The sequence below is a fragment of the Lepisosteus platostomus genome, chromosome 14, assembly GCF_059453375.1.
Source record: "Lepisosteus platostomus isolate fLepPlt1 chromosome 14, fLepPlt1.hap1, whole genome shotgun sequence".
Lineage (NCBI taxonomy): Eukaryota > Metazoa > Chordata > Actinopteri > Semionotiformes > Lepisosteidae > Lepisosteus > Lepisosteus platostomus.
Genome location: NC_142624.1, coordinates 4310021 through 4327868, shown reverse-complemented (window position 1 = coordinate 4327868; position 17848 = coordinate 4310021). Strand labels below are relative to the sequence as shown.

Sequence of the window (17848 nt, the reverse complement as noted above, 5' to 3'; positions counted from 1 at the left end):
ACTAAGACTCTGGCGTATAATCTTTTATAACATAGAAGGGAAAGGTGGCGAAATATGATGTTACTAGCTTTGTAGTCATTCCCTCGGTCGTTTCTTGAACTTCGCAGCTGAAGCCGAAAACAAGGTGCCCCATTTGTTGGCCGCAGTCCATCGAAATATTTCGCTTACTTTTCAGTATTGTTTCAGTTTGTTTCCCCACACACAAATTGAATATAACGGAATAACGTCAAGGAACCTCGTAAAATCAAAAGTTACTCGGAACATTTATTTATTCGACTTCAAAAATCTATTTTTGCACAATTCGTGATAGAAAACTGGGAAGGAAAAACGGCGGCAACACGCGACGCCTAAATTCTATACAGTATTTTAGCAAGTTTTAAAAAACAAAAAACAAAACGCAGCCTTTAAAATATTAGAATAGTCGTGTACATTATTATTTATAATATCGTCGCCATTGCCGTGGATGTAGTTAAGTTTTAGAACTACTTTGTGGAAGACTATATTTGCCACAGAACAAGTACTGTGCAGCTTTTCATTTGAAAGCGCCATTATTTTTTACTGCCGATTAACATTGAATTTAAACCGACAGTGAAAGACAAGCTCTGCATGAAACCCACATATGTTGACAGGTTGGCTGTAGCTGTATTACGGTTAATAGGATTCAGAGAGACAACAGTTATTGAAGTTGATTATATACGTATAAAAGCATTATATACAATCTAAAAAATAATCCGTAGAAATTGATAGTTCATGTGACCAGTTGAAGACGTGAAACCGAGTTAAATTGCATATTGTTACGTATGTCTTGTTTGGAAGAACTGCAATAAATTCTAAGCAATATCTGCAATGAAGGGATGTCAATTTTGTTTTCCGAATTTGATATCCCTGCATCCTCATGTTGAGGTCTGGGTGTCTCGGTTCCCCTTTTGGCGTATTTTAGAAGAAGAGCTGAGAAGTGATGCTGTAAATCTTATCTTAGCTATGTACACAACAATCAAGACTAACGTTGCTGCAAGGACAGACAGCTGTTGTGGGTTCGCTCGTTGTAAGGAAATTTAAACAGCCTTCAACGAATGAATGGACACGTCCCAGGAAGTTAGATCTCGGATCACACATTTATTTGCTTTTCGGTCAAGATAACATGCGAATTGCGAGACGCGGGCGAGTTAGGCCATCTAGAGTAATTTCAACACAACTACAAGCACGATTTAAGGCAGCGTCTCAGACATTTAAGACACTCGGGATCGTCAGCGATAAATTGAACGAAACTACAGAAAACGCGTTTTATAAATTATAAGTGTCCTTCTTTATACTATAGACTGGGTGATGCACATAGAAAAGGCTACAGTAGGTTTCAGCATATTAGTACATTTACAGGAAGGATAAATAATGCTTATACTTTATGAATTGTGTCCTTCAGGGATGAATATCCCAGGAGTTTATCTTTCAACCGTTGATCAACTGGAATTTAGATATTGTCATCATACACTTTAGCTAATCATCATACAATTACCTTTACCACGTTCCGTTAATTCGAGTAATAAATAGTAATATAAAATTGGCCTTCCCGTAGTTTAACCAGTATGAATTATCTTGTCAGTTATCTCGTCCATTACCTGTTTCATATTTAAATAATAAATGCAAAACTCGATGATTATATCGTATAGAATGGATCCTTAAATACAAATGGACACCATTTAAAAATTATAGAATTTCTTACTTTGTAAAAGTTTACGCTAGAAGTCATAACTGATATGCAATAGTATGTTTGGTAAAATGCATAAAAATAAGTTCAATCTAAGCAGCACGTCATGTAGCGTAATAAATGTCAAAATCTCATTGTAAAATAACTGTAAAAAGAATAATATACAATGTTCCTTTTCGATGTTGTTGGTGCAGAAAATATATATATTATCTATAACCGTTCTCTGGACAGCTACCTTCAAACAAAAGGCGTTGTCAAATCGTCATTTCGAATAGTGTGTGTGGAGTAACACAAAGTTAGTGCATCTCTTGTATTCTCATAATTCAATACAATACTCATAATAGTATGGAAAGAAAAACTAATGGTTTCATATTTTTCAAGTCCATAATAAACATGTAACCCCTAAGGACAGCACACTCAGAGGTGTCCTCCAGTCTTGGACTGTCTGCCCGCGATAAAATATTGTCTTGGCCCTTGTTGTTTGGTTAGGTTTTGCTAGATGTTTTGATGGGTTTTTTTCTCCCTTGCGCCGTCCTTTGGTTTTGCAGAAGCCATCTTATCTCAGACCCTTCGCTCAGTTCATCCACAAAGGCGTTGACTGAGTCATCCCAACCGGTCTCTTCTGGACCCAACAGCGACACACGAACGAGAGCACAGGTGGTACTTCTTTACCCGAAGGATTGATTCCGGCATGTGTGTGGCACAGACAGGCTTATTGTTAAAGCTGATACCCAAGTTTCGTTCAAGAAAAACTGCTGGATGAGATCATTTGGATCAATCAGCTGCCAACTACCAAATGGGCCTAATGACCTGCATGTCCTCAACTCATCTGTGGTTCTTAAGAAATGAAATTAGACATGTTCGGTGTTGGCAGGCATTATTCTGAAAAGCCTTTAAAATGCCAAACTACCTAAAGAATGAAAACAATCACGCTCACTGTATTTTAACTTAACACGACTCGTGTCTGTCTTGTAACATATGATTGAGAACTCGACTGACCTGTTACCTCCCCATTAGCAGGTTATTAACGTTTCTTGGTCATTAAGATTTATGGCAAAACAAACTTTGAAAACAATGAAAAAAGATGACAATCTTGAGATTTACCACGTAGAAGAATTGGTTTATAACGTGAGTCGAGCTATTCAAACGACGTCGTAATGAAGTACGTACTGAGAAGCAATAGCATAACTCACAACTAGCAACCCACTGAGTCTCAGCAGGTGTGAGCCTGGTCAGTACCTGGATGGGAGACCTCCTGGGAAAGCTAAGGCTGCTGCTGGAAGAGGTGTTAGTGGGGCCAGCAGGGGGCGCTCACCCTGTGCTCCATGTGGGTCCTAATGCCCCAGTATAGTGATGGGGGACACTACACTGTAAACAGGCGCTGTCCTTCGGATGAGACGTAAAACCGAGGTCCTGACTCTCTGTGGTCATTAAAAATCCCAGGGTGTTTCTCGAAAAGAGTAGGTGTGTAACCCCGGCGTCCTGGCCAAATTTTCCATTGGCCCTTACCAATCATGGCCTCCTAATAATCCCCATCTATGAATTGGCTTCATCACTCTGCTCTCCTCCCCACTGAGAGCTGGTGTGTGGTGAGCGTTCTGGCGCACTATGGCTGACGTCGCTTCATCCAGGTGGGGCTGCACACTGGTGGTGGTGGAGGGGATCCCCATTACCTGTGGAGCGCTTTGAGTGGAGTGTCCAGAAAAGCGCTATATAAGTGTAAGCAATTATTATTATAATTATAACACAAGCTAACAGACGGCGGTGAAAAATAACACTGAATGTCATCGGGCTTTAACATTACGGTTGTCCACCAGAGTGCGTCCGGCGCTTTCTTATACGAATTGAAACTATAAAGGCACCACTGACACCTTTTGTGTATTGTCTTTATCCGTGCGATCGGCATATTTTTTTTAAAGGTGCTAAATAGCAATATCCCTTCAACAGCCGTTTTCACCGTACTGCTGTTTTTAAGGATAACTCGCTGCTGTTTTTGCGAGACCCCTGCGCATTACACAACTTTGCAGTAACACGGTGTGGTCGTAAGGGGACGCTGTCTTTATAGACTGGAATCAGGAAGCCGGGGGTCTTCCTAGAGCAGGGCAGCGCGGTGTGAGCGTCGCAGTTTGTCGGGGGGTTTTCATGTTGTCTCCTTGAAAACAAAAAATGGATTTTGAAGATTTGTTTGATGAGAGGACGTTTTCTTTTTCTGACTTCCAGGAGTTCACGGTATGATCGTTTATCTCTTTCTTATTGCTGTAAAACCTGCTGTCATGTCTTTCGAAGAGTCCTGCCCTTGACTGACTTATCTAGTCACCTGTCCTGTACTTCCTTAAATGTCTGCGACTTCTGCTCTGTTCCGAATGAAGTGTTTGCATTTATAGTAATTAAGTACACGTTTTAAGAAATGTGTTTTATCTATTGATTTGCCGCAGCTACCTGGTAACAGTGTCATCACATGCACATACTGTAAGCAAATAAGTTATATGGTATGTCGTTAGTCCGGGAAAAAGTGACAAAAAAGTTTTCAGTTAAGCGCACACGTTCACTTTTTTTCACTTAGATCTGACTGCTTATCATCCCGTGCTCACAAAAATGACGGTTCTCGATAAACGGTTGGGGTGCCATTCGCAAATACCAGAGTTCGCGGTTTGTTTTCATGAGGCGCACGGCAGCTCGGAGCACTGGATCACGGCTGCGCGTACCACTCGACCCCGCGGCTTTATCCTGGCCTGTTTGAAGGCCTCAGCGACGGGCGCGGATTAAATGATTTGTCCGTCACTCCCTTCTTTTGTGCATCATTCGGGGTGCTGTCATCACAAGCGTAGCGTTGTCAGCTCTGTTCCTTGCGTCTTAAGTCTTAAGTCTTAACCGTACTTTTGTTCCTAAAGTATCTTACTATAAATCCTATAGTGAACTCGGTTCTTGCGTGTATTATACTTTTTTATTAAATGCTTTATGAGCTAGCTTTTGTTAAAGCAAAACTTACTTAAAACTTACTAAAAATTCCATTTCGAGATCATAATAACTTAGCTTATTCTTGTTTATTTACAAGGAAGCATTTCATTTAAAAGAAGTGGAGTTCTCCCTTGTTTGTTTGTTTGTTTTTTTCATTCTTAGCACAGCTGAATGTGATCGCCATTTCATTACTCATTTGCGCAAAAGGGTTTCCATTAAAATAGTTCAATTTCACACAAATCTGTTTTTTTTTTTCTAGTTCCTTCCTAGCCATCAGAAGCTCTCTGAACGGGTTCGGAAGAGGTTGTACTATGGACTGGATAAAGACTGTGCTTTTGATGCCCTTTCATGTCCTGTTACTGGTAGGTTGGCTGATTTAAAAGAAAAACTGATTAATAATCTGCAGGAATTGTCTTAGCTTTGTATTCCTTTTTACAGACCTGTGACAGACTGATTGTGTTGTCAGTAAATTCAGATTAGAATTTCAGTAGGTAATCCTTCTAGATCTGGAACTTGAGCTAGTCAATTCTGATTCTAAAAGGTACCATGGGTATTTGTGCAGTGAAAAAAACTTTAAACATAAATTTGATTTGCAAATGGTTCCATTATTAGACAATATACAGTATGTATCCAGGAACGTTGCATAAAAGCATTCATTGCATTTATACTTTTCCAGAGCGCTTAATAAGGATTGCAAGATTAATCTCCACTGCATTCATTGATTTTAATAAACTTGATCAATCTGGGGCAGACAGGAACACTTGTATGATGCTGCTCATTTTATTAGTTAACATTTTGGTTTTGCCCAATGAAGAGTGAGGCATAAGCCTTTTACAACCTTCACAAATCTTCACAAATCTGTTTTGTTTTTTTTCTTTTTCGATTTTCTTCATTTAGATATCGCCGTTGAACTGCTTCAGAAATCTGCTCCGAGTCCGATCCGCAAACTTCAGAAGAAATACGCAGCACATGTGGCACGGTTAGTTTTTCCCTAAATTTTTTTGCACCAGCAGTATTGTGTGCACCAGACCCAGGAGGGGAAAAGAAGGTTGCAGATAAACTGAAAGTTCCTTGAAAGTTGATTGTAAAAGAGTGATTTGTTATTTTTGCAATAATCTTGGAATGTCTCTCATGATGACCATAGGACTGGGTGTAAATATTTTGTGCTTAGTGCACTCGATGTTCATTTAGACACGGCAAACAATCATTTTTATGGGTGAGAAGACGGAAATGTGAAGGAAGCTTATCATTTTGCCTCAGCAGCTATAAGCAATAATGTAAAACATTTTTAGATTTAAAGTCATGAAGGTAAAGAGGTAGGATTCCAGTTGCATGACAGCTTCATTCATTCAAGATGTTATCTTTGTATGATTTGTGCTACGAAAGCAGAGAGGTATTAACATTATTTTAACTTGTTTTCTCTGTGTCGGTTTCTTAAAGCCAGGTTGCAACGTCCAACATTTGCCATAGTGCGTAAAGTGCTTTAGAAACAGAAATAGATCAAACTGCATTGCAGACTAGTTGGACTCTGATTTGTGGTCTTGCCCTCTGTCCTCTCCCGTTTCATTTTTTTAAATAAAGCTTTACGTGCTCAGTGGAGGTAGGACTACATACTGTAAGGCTGGGCTGTTCAAGCTTCAGGTTGTAGGGTATGTGTGGTAAATGCTCTCTGCAGTAATGTAAAGCATCTGAAAATAGATGCCCCTCCAGTTACAGTGCAGATCATATCACTGAACAGCTTGCTTTCCAGTTTACCACATTAATTCTTGCAAAGCATGCTTGCAATCTAGCTCCATTTTCACAGAGGCAGTGTTTACTGATGTCGGCACTACTTGCTTACATAACATTGGGGCTCATTAAACCTTAAACTGACCAGAAATTATAGTAGATAGATTTGAAGAAATGATATTTAATTTGGTATGTTTATTTATCGCGAAAAATATTTCACCAACTTATTCCTGCTTATTACAGTCAAGCTAATATGTACAAGGGGTGGCTAATAGCTTTAGTTGATGTTTGTTGAATTTTATGTCAATGTTTCTTGCTTGTTTAGGGAAGCTTGTATTTCTCCTTGCGCAATGATGCTAGCTCTGGTTTACATTGAAAGACTGAGACACAGAAACCCTGACTACCTGCAACAGATCTCCTCCTCTGACCTCTTCCTGATCTCCATGGTACGTAAACGACTGTTAAGAGACTGGCATGGGCGAAGTGTTTACAAGTGTACTTTTTATATTTGAGGCATATAATCACATATCAAATATCACATGATAAGAATCACATCTAATCAAAAAATTTGTGAAGGTGTAAATTAAATGCATATCATTATGTTTACAGAATTAAATATTTGTATCTCTGCTCAAATTGGATTGTCGGTGACTGCTCAGTAGTGCTCATTTGTACTGTAAACGAAAGCTCTTTCCAGGTATGGATGACCATGGGCCAGCAGGGAAACCTAAGTTTATTTTAACCAGACAGTTTATTTTCACATATTGAAAACCTGTGCATCCTTAGGAGTTATGCGTGTGTTCTTTCTAATATAAATTGGGCTCAGCTGTTTTATGTTAGCATTTACTTTTCAGACAGACCATCAACTGTAAGACAGTCAAACCAGTACTGGCAAGTTAGTATCAAAGAACATCATCTCGTGTATCGTGCTGGTGCTTTTGATTTTTGATTTAGTTTTTCTTTCTGCATTTTTAGAGGAAAACAGCTAAATTAACGGGTTACCCGATGAATTGAAATCGATCAGTTGTGTGTGTGTGTCTGCCTTCAGATGGTTGCCAGTAAGTACCTGTATGATGAAGGAGAGGAGGAGGAGGTTTTCAATGACGAATGGGGAGCTGCAGGGAAACTGGATGTCCAAACAGTGAACAAGCTGGAAATGAACTTCCTCAAGGCCATTGTAAGCACATTTCATTGTCCTTCAGCCTGCATTTTAAAGTGAAAACGACCTTTACCATGATTGACACAACAGGCAGATGTTTTGGGGATTTTATTGATATGCGGTAGGATTCTGAAGAATATATGTTTACAGATGTATAATCTTTTTGTTGCTGCAGTGGTTAGCATTGCTGCTTTGCGTCCCTGGGCCCCTGGGTTCAGTCCCTGGCCTGGGGTGTTATCTGTGTGGAGTTTGTATGTTCTCCCCAGGTTGGTTTGAGTTTCCCTTCCACAGTCCAAAGACATAGTGGTGGGTTACTTGGCCTTGGTGTGAGTGTGTCTGCCCTGTGATCTTCCTATTATTAACATGTAAAATTGTCTCTCATCTTAATTCTCATACCTGCTTACTGTATAGATTTGATGCCCGAGTGCTATAATTTTACACATTCCTGTAGTATTGTTTTGATATTTAAAACAATGTTTTTCTCATTTGCCGTCTAGAAAGTCATATAATTTTATGCGACGTTCAAGGTCAGTACGTTGGTGGAATGTTACACCGTTGTGCACTTCTGTTGTTCAATATGAGGAAGATATCATCTCTTTCAATTTGGAAGATCACAGGATACTGTACTAATTGAATGCTCAGAACCTCCATGTCGAAAATATGCACATATTTATCAGCAGAACATCATTTAACGATGACAGTTATCCATTGTAACCAAATAAATGTGAAAATATAGCAGCATATTCCAGTGTAAATCCTGGACTTTCTAATGTGTTAATCTCTGCATGAGTGATCAAAGACCAATAAATATAGAGATATAGATATATAACCTATTATAAAAATCAAATAAACTAAGAGGTGGGCCTGCCTGAATTAACTTTGTGACTTGGAATGAAAAGAGATGAGTTTGATGTAGTGGGTAGAGAATGTGTGTTGCAGCTGATAGCTAAGAATCTTCAAAAGAAAGATCTGTTTCCAAGATAATAACATCTTGCAGTTGTCAGAGACAAAAATATCTTAGTCAGGTGGGCTACAGCAGCAGCTTCACACGCGGATGTGACTCAGTATGTGAATCGGTACACCTGGTTAGTTGCTTCCTACAAGAATTCCGACATGATTAATCGTCAAATAACTTGAGTTCTCGGCTCTAAGCACCAAGGCATGACATTAAAGAAAATGTCAAAATGTTTGATGGCAGGGAACAGAGAGGACAAGCAAACTCTGTATACATTTCAGGTGGAGCCCTTCTGTCGTTGATGGCTCTCTGCAGTCCTTTTTCAGATAAGATAAGATCACTTTATTGGCCATATACAATTTCTGTTTTTTCCCATACCTGTCTGTGTGTCTCATGGAGAGCAAGCTGGGGGTCAGGGCGCAGGGTCAGCCATTTATACGGTGGGGTTAAGAGCCTTGCTCAGGGGCCCAACGGAGTAGGATTCCTCTGCCAGCCGCGGGATTTGAACTGGCAACCTTCCAGCCACAGGCGCAGATCCTTAGCCACAGAGCCACCGCACGGCCCATGATTAACTTCTAACTGAACTGATCTCTTTTTGCTACGGTGTTTAGAATTGGCTGGGTGAAGAAATGAAGTTTGATCTCGCCAAGCTGTCTGATTCCACCTCCTGGCAAATCAGACAGAAAACCTGTGCATCTTTAAGAGTTATGCACCTATTCTTTCTGTTTAATCTGAATTGTTGTCAGCCATTTTAAGTTAGCACTTACTTTTCAGACAGAGACCACCAACAGTAAGACAGTCAAACCAGTAGTGGCAAGTTAGTATCAAAGAACATCATCTCGCGTATCATGCTGGTGCTTTGAATTTTTGATTTTCATAAAGGAACAATCCACAAGGGTAGTTTGGAAGCTGTACCCACTCTCTCCCAATAAGCTTGAAGTTTTTACATAGATTCTTTTAATTTGTTTTATATTTTAATCATTCATTTGCTGACAGATGTTTCATCATAAATAAATCTGCTGCTATTTTCCCAAGAAAACTGTGCTGCTTACTAATTGGTGTGACTTCTGTTTGCAGGACTGGAGCCTTTATGCTGAACCAAGCGAATTCTTTGATATTTTAAGCCAGCTAGAAACGAGGTAGGCATGTTCAAATTGTGTGTTCTCTGTTGCATCGATTCTGACCCGTGTGATCTTATTAACTGTCCTGTAACAGGCCAGAATTCACAATAATTCGCCGTAAAATTTGAATAATCTGTACCCTGATCTCATATGACAATCCCAAAATCAATGATTAACATGTAGTATATAAGTATGTAAGTCAGTTTTTGGATGACCTATTTCTCAGCAGCCAGTTAATGGAAGATAATAGTTTGGGCACAGAAGTTACGTATTTCCTGGCTAGAAATGGAGACCCATATTAACCTGTGTGAAATGCAGATGAATGTACTAATAATGATGGATGATATGTTCTGCACTGCTGTGTTTTGTGCTTGGCATTTTGCTGTAGTTTGATATGTACTTCATGCCAATGTTATTCCCTTTTTAAATATTTTTGGCCCTGTATCATGTATTCAAGAGCCAGCATGCAACATGCTGTACTGCCCACCCATTGTATCTTGTTGCCTTCTGATGTGTGCATTTTCGTTAAAATTTAGATGATCCTGTATTTCAAATGTTACCCGTGACCTACTATCATTCTGACAGTAGCTGCATTAGTAGTGCTAATAGATAATATCTAATAAATAGGCTTGTCTCTTGATTGAAACAGTTCCTGTATGTTAATATCAGCTAGTGTACACATTCCATCCCGTACAACTACATTTTGCCAAACTGTAACCGCAAGTTCTATTTAGTAGCTGTTTTCAAGCCATGGGAAACACCTCTGTATTTGTAAGCAACCACTAGAATCAGATCATTAATATACTTAAGGCAACAGGAGGTTTTTGCTTTTTTGCTTTTTTGCTTTTTTGCTTTTTTGCTTTTTTGCTTTTTGCATGGCATCTTTTCTTTATTTAAAAAAAAACTGAAAACTGGGGGGGGGGGACCCAGAGTATATTTAGTAATTAGATTAAGTAATGTGATGCATTGAAGCCTGTTCTATTCATCAGTGTGTGGTGTGACACTACAAATAAGATGTATGCGCAGTGTGGTAGTGTTTTCACTTAAATAGAAATCCACAAGGCTGCAAGAGTCAACGGGGTTATATAATTTCATTGTGACCAGCATAAGGAATTTCAAAGGAAAAATCGGCTTTCAAAGGAACAAGCTCATAGATACCAGATATCTTTCAGGAAGTGAAGCCTGGCAAGTACAGGCTTGCCCTGTGTTTAACTAAATAACAGGGGAATTTGCATTGGATTATCTTGTATGTAAAAACTACAGTGCAAACAGGACTACCCCCAGCCCAAACCGGTCAGGTATCTTGTAACCTTATTACAGTTGTACCTGAGGTTTGAATAGAAACCAGGTAAGCAGGGCTGTAATACTAACACCACTGTCAAACATGTTTCAGTTGTTTTTTGTCTGGTGCAAGATAACAAAAAAGTAACTTACAGGTATTGTATCCAGTACCAACACAGTTACCAAAAGAGAAGTACTAAAATTAGAGGGATCATCAGATCCATGAGCTCTTATATTGGTATTTTTAAGTTACAACTCTTGCTGACTTGCCTGCAGACCTATACCGTTGGAAAGGTTCTGCAAAATCAATGTGAATTATTCCTGTTTCCATATGTCACCTTGGTGCGCCTTTTTATCACGCATTTGCTAGGCGTGCCCCCTGTTATTGGAGTGGTTTGCAATGGGTTCCCGGATTTTGTGCGTCTCTACATATTGTGTTAAGTATGGGCTATTATCTCAGGTACCGCGGTCTGTAAAATGCTGACCTTTTTGTCGCCCCCCCCCAGCATCGCCCAGAAGCAGGGCTTGAAGAGAGGCTGGTTTACATACACCGACCTTTGTGTCCTGCTGGAGCAGGCCGTGTGGCAGAAAGCTTTCGTCAACATCTATCTCCACTTCACCAAAGTAAGGAGCCCTTCATGTCACCGGTTCTGCTAAGATAATAATAATATTATTATTATTGTTGTTGTTGTTGTTGTTGTTGTTTCTTTATTAGCCCTGTACAATTTCTTGCATTAGGAATTCGTCTTTTCGCATACCCCAGCTTTTCTCCATGGAGACACAGACACACAGACAGGGAGAGAAGCTTGGGGTCAGAGCGCAGGGTCTGCCATTGTACGGCGCCCCTGGAGCAGTTAGGGTTAAGGGCTCTCTTACGAGATTATTCTGATACAAATGAATGTATATCAGCTTATTTAGTACTTCCCACTCGTATTGGTTTTTGACTTTTAGTTTTTAGTGGTGTTATGCAGATTCTAGTGCAATGATAGCTTCCTGGGAGTGGCCTGTTGTCTTCTTTTTCATATCCCGAGGTAGTTACATAGATGAAATCCTAATCTCGTGCACTTTTAGGCCACAATACCTTGATGTGGACCCCTCGTTTTATTGGGTCCTGTCCGCAGGAGGTGAGGGTTTTTTTTCTCTCCGGGTTTGGAATTGATTGGGAATGACTGGAAACTCAGCCTTGTGGATCTGTGTGGTCTCCCGCAGCTGGCCTGTATGCTGGGGCTGGTGTACCTCGCCAGTGTGGCTGGGCTGATCGCGTCCTCTGCGGTGCTGCAGCAGCTGACCGGCTCCCACACCCTCCCCGTGCCGGATGGAGGCGCCTTCGGCCCCCGGGGGGAGCGGCCCGGCCTGGAGCAGCCTCAGCCCCCTGCCTCCGCCCTTCGCTGCTGCTGCTGCGTCTTGGGGAACGACGGTCAGGATGGGCACCAGGCCGTGACCGCCACCGCCACCGCCACCGCCACCACCGCGCTCTGCTTCTGGGGCTCGTTTCTCGCCTCTCTCTCCTACTCCTCCGACCCCCAGCCCGTCCCTGACAATACCACTCCTGGACTTCACTGCTCGGGTTGCCTGGGCGTCCCCAGTGGTTCCAGGTTAATGCTTCAGTGTGGAACGCCCAATACCACTGGATCAAGCTTCTCTCCTCCTCACAGCCTGCTGGGACGGACCTCACAGACGGCCTTTTCTGTGAGCGACGGGGGTCTTTTTAGGAGGGTGCTTGACCCTCTGTTCAGCCTTTCCCTCAGTATCCCTCGATGTTTCCCAGAGACTGTGATACCGTTAGGAAAGGCCCAAACCTTCCTTCTCCCCAGTTAGAAATGGCTGTTTTATCCCACTCTCTTAGGGGGGTGGGGTGGGGGAACAAAATTGTAAAATTGTAATTTTCTTGTCTTCACGTTTTTGTGGTTTGATAAAAAAACGCGGTTTGCAAACCTAACTTTTCAAAGGTGACTGTAAATAAATTTCCTATTTTACGAGAGACAGGATGTGTGAAGATACGATCAGGGGGGCCATGAGAGACTTAGTCTCGGCTGAAGGGCCTTTGAAGGCTTGTCAACAGTCCGCTTTCAATAACAGAGATTTCTAAGTGCAAATAGATGTATTTAAAATTGTTCATCTTCGGATTCTCCACATCTAAGTGGTCACGTTCTGCACAGAAATGCCTAATTTAAACAATTCTGCATTTGTCACGGTGTGTTTGGATCACATCGCACCTTTTAACTTGACGTTTCTGGTGGATTTCTGACGACTTGAGGCTTTTTACATTTTTTTCTCACAATCACCCGGGAAAGTAAAGAATTGTTTTTACAAAACGTTTAAAACGGCCTTGAAGATGTGACTGGGGGCGGGGTGCCTCTAATCTTTACAAAAAAGAAACATTTCCTAGGTCAGTTGTAACTGAAAATGGTATTAAGATGTGGTCGAAATAAATCAAAAGTAAATGCCAATATGACCTGTCCTACTGTTTGTAAGGAATTTGGTACATATTAATCCATGAAGGTATTTACCCCATTATTCTAAAATATTCCATTCTAAACCTATTTTTTTGTAGGTTTGTAGATGTTCTGGGGCTTATTGTATTATTTTTTGTATACCTGAACTTGGACTTTTATTCTGAAAATATATCATTTTGATTTACCATCCTCTTAAATATAGCAGAAGGTTTGGGTATGTGGCAGAGTAGTTCTCTTATCCTTAAATGGAGTGAGAGACCCGATGACGTTTTGTTTTTTTCTTAAGGGTCTAGGGAAAGGTTTAGATGCTGAGTGTGTGTCTAGTTTGCTAGAGTCTTGGGAACGTTTTCTGAAGTTTTGAAGGTCTTTTCTTGTTTGAGCCAGAATTTATGCTCCTATTTAATTAGGAACTGGTAAATAAAGAGCATGAGTTCAGAAGTACAGTAATACAGTAATACAGTAATAAGTACAGTGGTTTCTTTGAGTATCATAATGTGCAGCTTTTGGCTACTATTAAAACAGTTTGGATTTGGGGGTATTATCCACGTCTGCACCAGGATACACTATGTCAGACTAAAGGCTTTACATCTCTAGGTTCTCTGTGGCGGTTTCTGATTTGAAACCAGCAAATCGTACTTTGAAGTAAATATATAGTGCAGGAAGAAGAGGAACACTGTATCCATGCTGAGTGCTGGTTCTGTTCCTTGTTTTGTGATGTAGAGTCTTAAGTAAATTATTTGAAAAGTTCCTAAGTGTGAGAAGGTCTGGCTTTCATTTACAAAGTGAAGCGCTTTAATGCTTAATTAAGAGTTTACAGAAGAGGCTGGAATCCGTTTAGGATGTGGTTACGCTGCGCATGAGTGCAACATTCGAAACGTTCATTCTCACAACAAAGAATTGATGTTACCAGCTTCACTTGCTACTACTGTATGCCCTTCTTCTGTGCTCTCTGAATACTGTCATGGTTATTCAAAGGAAAAAGGATTTTGTTTGGTTGACAACGTTCTGTAACTGTCTGTTCTGTGCAGCATCAGTATTTTTAATACTGTATTGTTCCCATAGTCCAGCCAAGAAGCACAAGTCAGTACTACCCCTGTGTGCAACACTGTCTTAGGCTACACTTAATCTTCTTTGAATTATCGCTTGCATCTTTTTGGAGTTAAAAAACAGGGGCAAAAAAAGGCATCTGAACAGGAAATAACAGACTGCGTGAAAACTTTTTTGTGTGTGTGATTCTATTTTCAGCGGTATGACTCCAATTAACATTTTCTATAGGACATTTCCATTACATTCTTTTAACAGCTGTCTTTAAATGTATAAAATTGCTAATTTAACAGTGAAACAGGCTTAGGCTTATTGTAAACGCGAAGCTGCATACTCAGAAGGTGTAAACTGAAATACTTTAACTTCTGAACACCTGTCACTGATTTAGTAATTTTACACAAAGTAATACAAACTAAGTCTTAATTGGTGGATTTTCCATACATATTCCATGAAGTGTGCAGCATATTAATTTTGTTTTTGCACTGAATGAGTAAATAAGGGAACTGAGCTTTGAGGATGGAGCCTTTCAGTCCTAAGGAATTCAGTTCCCATTGCATGAAGTTAAAGACTTAGAACATAGGATATAATCCTGTCTATTTCTAGGTGATAGTTCTTTTGAGGACAGTGAATTCAAGTACACATACCGTTTTCTCATTTCAGATTTTTCTTCCTGAATAACTGCTGAATTCAGAGAGCATCTAAAAGCGTTACCAAATTTTTAACCCTTACAAACATAGCAAGTGGAAAATGAAAAGATCTGGCAAGTGACTCATTTTTTAAGTTTTGTGGCCTGTGTTATTTTAAAGTCATTTGTGGTATTAAGTTTACTTTTCTCCCATAGTCAGTGACTATATGACTTTGTTTAGGTGGTGTGTTACAATGGAATTAGCGTGTTATCATTTAGAGATCAGCAGTATTTTATTTACACACAGCTTTCTTATGCAGAAATTATTAACAGAATTGGATGGTGACGTAAAAGCTGTTGAATCCAGTGCAATGCTTTTATTTTTCAAAATGCAGCAGCAGTTAGTATTTTATTTTGGGAAGTATTTTCCTTTTTGTTTAAAACATGGGACAATTCTGTCTATAACATTTAATTTACATCAGACTTCATTTATTTGAATTGATATTTACATTTTTTAGAACATCAGAATTCTGACTTGGCTCAGGCCAGGACTGAGGTGCATTAATAAACTTTACAATGCATGGAAACATAGAAGAGTTGAAACATAGAAGAGAACATGTTGGAAAGTTGAATATGGGTTGCACTGCACTTTTATTTTTTCTATAGAATTCTTTTTATGAGCATTTCCTGTCACACCTTGGTAAGTGATATTGAATTATTTTCTGGTTGCAGTCTGAGATGCAGGATTACCAAAGTGGAGCCTGATTAGTTCTGTGCTGATAAAACCATCTGCTAACCAGAACAAAAATGTTGAAGGAACTTCCTGCACAACTCTTCCTCTCACTGCTTGTCTTGTTCTGAAAAGCACTGAACGAAGATGGAAATATTCCTACCCATAGTCAATACCATCTGCGTGTGGCTTTTCGCTGTCAGTGCAATGCAATTTTGTATGTTTGGCCATGACATCTGTATACATTTACATTTTTGTGATGGGCAAAAATAGGCTTTTAAACCATTGCTGGGAGACTTTAAAGGAGCTCCAAGGTTATTTTTTTTTTACTACTTAAACTTATGGAGAACATAAAATGTATAAAATTCTGTATAATGCTTCACTGTTAAAATAAATTTGATTAAATTAATTTTGAGACTTTTAATTTGGTTCTTTTTGTTACAAGATAAAGTGTGGATAATACTAACGGGCATACAGCAGAAAAAGATATCTCTTCTGAATTTCATCTATGAACAAACGTAAACTTGACCTGGGATTTGTTTTTACACTTTTCACAATATTATGTGCAGAGACAAGCAGAACAAGTCAGCTATCACATTTTTTCAAAGTTGATGAAAATTCTGTGATGGAGTAAGATACAATTTATATATATATACATGGATCTTAATTGTACAAGTATCTGTATTGGCAGCATTTTTTTAGGAAGTATGGAGGGACACTGGGATTGAAAAGCCTACAGCAATGAATTGATAGTGATGGTGTTCCTCCTAACCAAAGCTGATGAGGAAGTAGCCTCCTTTTTACAGTTCTTCTATCCATCCTTAGACCCTGGACAGGATGCCAGCCCGTAGCAGGGCACATACTGTACTAACACGCGCTGAATTTTAAGGTGCCTGTTAACCTAACCAGCATGTCTTTGGAAGACCCAGGGAGAACATACAAACTCCACAGAGGAGGTACCCCTTCCTGAATTGGACACTTTGGAAATCTCTCCCAGCTCGTATATGGAGACATTCTCACATTAGCAGGATTATGGTTATTCTACCCTTAACGTGCATTTTAGCATAGCTAATTCCCTGCGTTCTCCACTGGTGAAAGAAAAATCATCTTTTTTCCGAGTATCAATGAAAACTAGGCAGTGCAGTGTATTTTTGCAGGTTCATGTCTTTACTCATTGTTTACAAAACACTCCACTGTAGTGTATATACAACAGAATATGATTTGTTTCTATGATTAAATCTGGAGCTGAGTGGAAAAAATACAGATATACAGCAGTATTGCTAATGCAAGAACCTAATCAACCTTATTGTCAATCTTATTAAGATTTTTAATTGTACATTTTAATTGAGAACTCACTCATTAAAACTGTTGTTCCAGTCCAAGTTGCAAACCATTAGTGGTGTTTTGCAGCTACAGTGTCTAGCTTCATTTAGAAAGGAAAGGGAAAGTGTGTACTATTCGTGACGGGAAGTTAATAAAGGAAGATCCTGCTACATTCATCTTCCCAAGCTCATTTAACTGTGTTTTTGCAACATATTTGCATTCCAGAATTGGGATAATTGCTTAAATGCAATGTGAGATTTAGTGTGAAGGCAAGACAGCATCAGATTACGTACTGTATATTTCAGTTGCAAGTGTGAAACTGATCGAAGGTGACTGGGGCAGGGCTCTCTCTCCAAAAGCAAGGGAGTGTCTTGCATGATAATGATAATAGAAATTATTTAAGCAAGCCAAGGTCTTAAGACGCATTAGCATATATAACCGAACTTCCTGGAACATTGACTACTGTTTCAGTTTATAAATAATATTTCATAAACTTAATTTCAACTGGACAACTGACAAGAAGAGCGGAACAGTCAATAACTAAAAACGTCATAACTAGTGAAGAACTTAGTTACATTGCTTTGCATTTTCTTCATTTCTTCTTTCAAGAATGTTCAGTGGTGCCCATATCATTAAACTGTTATCCAATTTAGTACGCTGGAGAAAAGAAATCGATTAAACTGTTTACTGGTAGACCGACGGTCACAAAACTCTAAGAGAGTAAAAAAGAAATGGTCTAAAACTCAAGTTCGAGGCGGGTCTT

General features: G+C 39.6%; 1 protein-coding gene across 1 annotated transcript; it reads left to right on the top strand.

Moving 5' to 3' along the window:
- The first annotated feature begins 3759 nt into the window (after positions 1–3759).
- On the top strand, positions 3760–16171 carry cnppd1 (cyclin Pas1/PHO80 domain containing 1). The gene is made up of 8 exons (XM_088606629.1): positions 3760–3934; positions 4923–5025; positions 5561–5642; positions 6717–6837; positions 7440–7568; positions 9583–9644; positions 11414–11531; positions 12117–16171. Exons 1-8 carry the CDS (start codon positions 3872–3874, stop codon positions 12723–12725), a joined length of 1287 nt encoding a protein of 428 aa, XP_088462755.1. The 5' UTR covers positions 3760–3871; the 3' UTR covers positions 12726–16171.
- The last annotated feature ends 1677 nt before the right edge of the window (positions 16172–17848 follow it).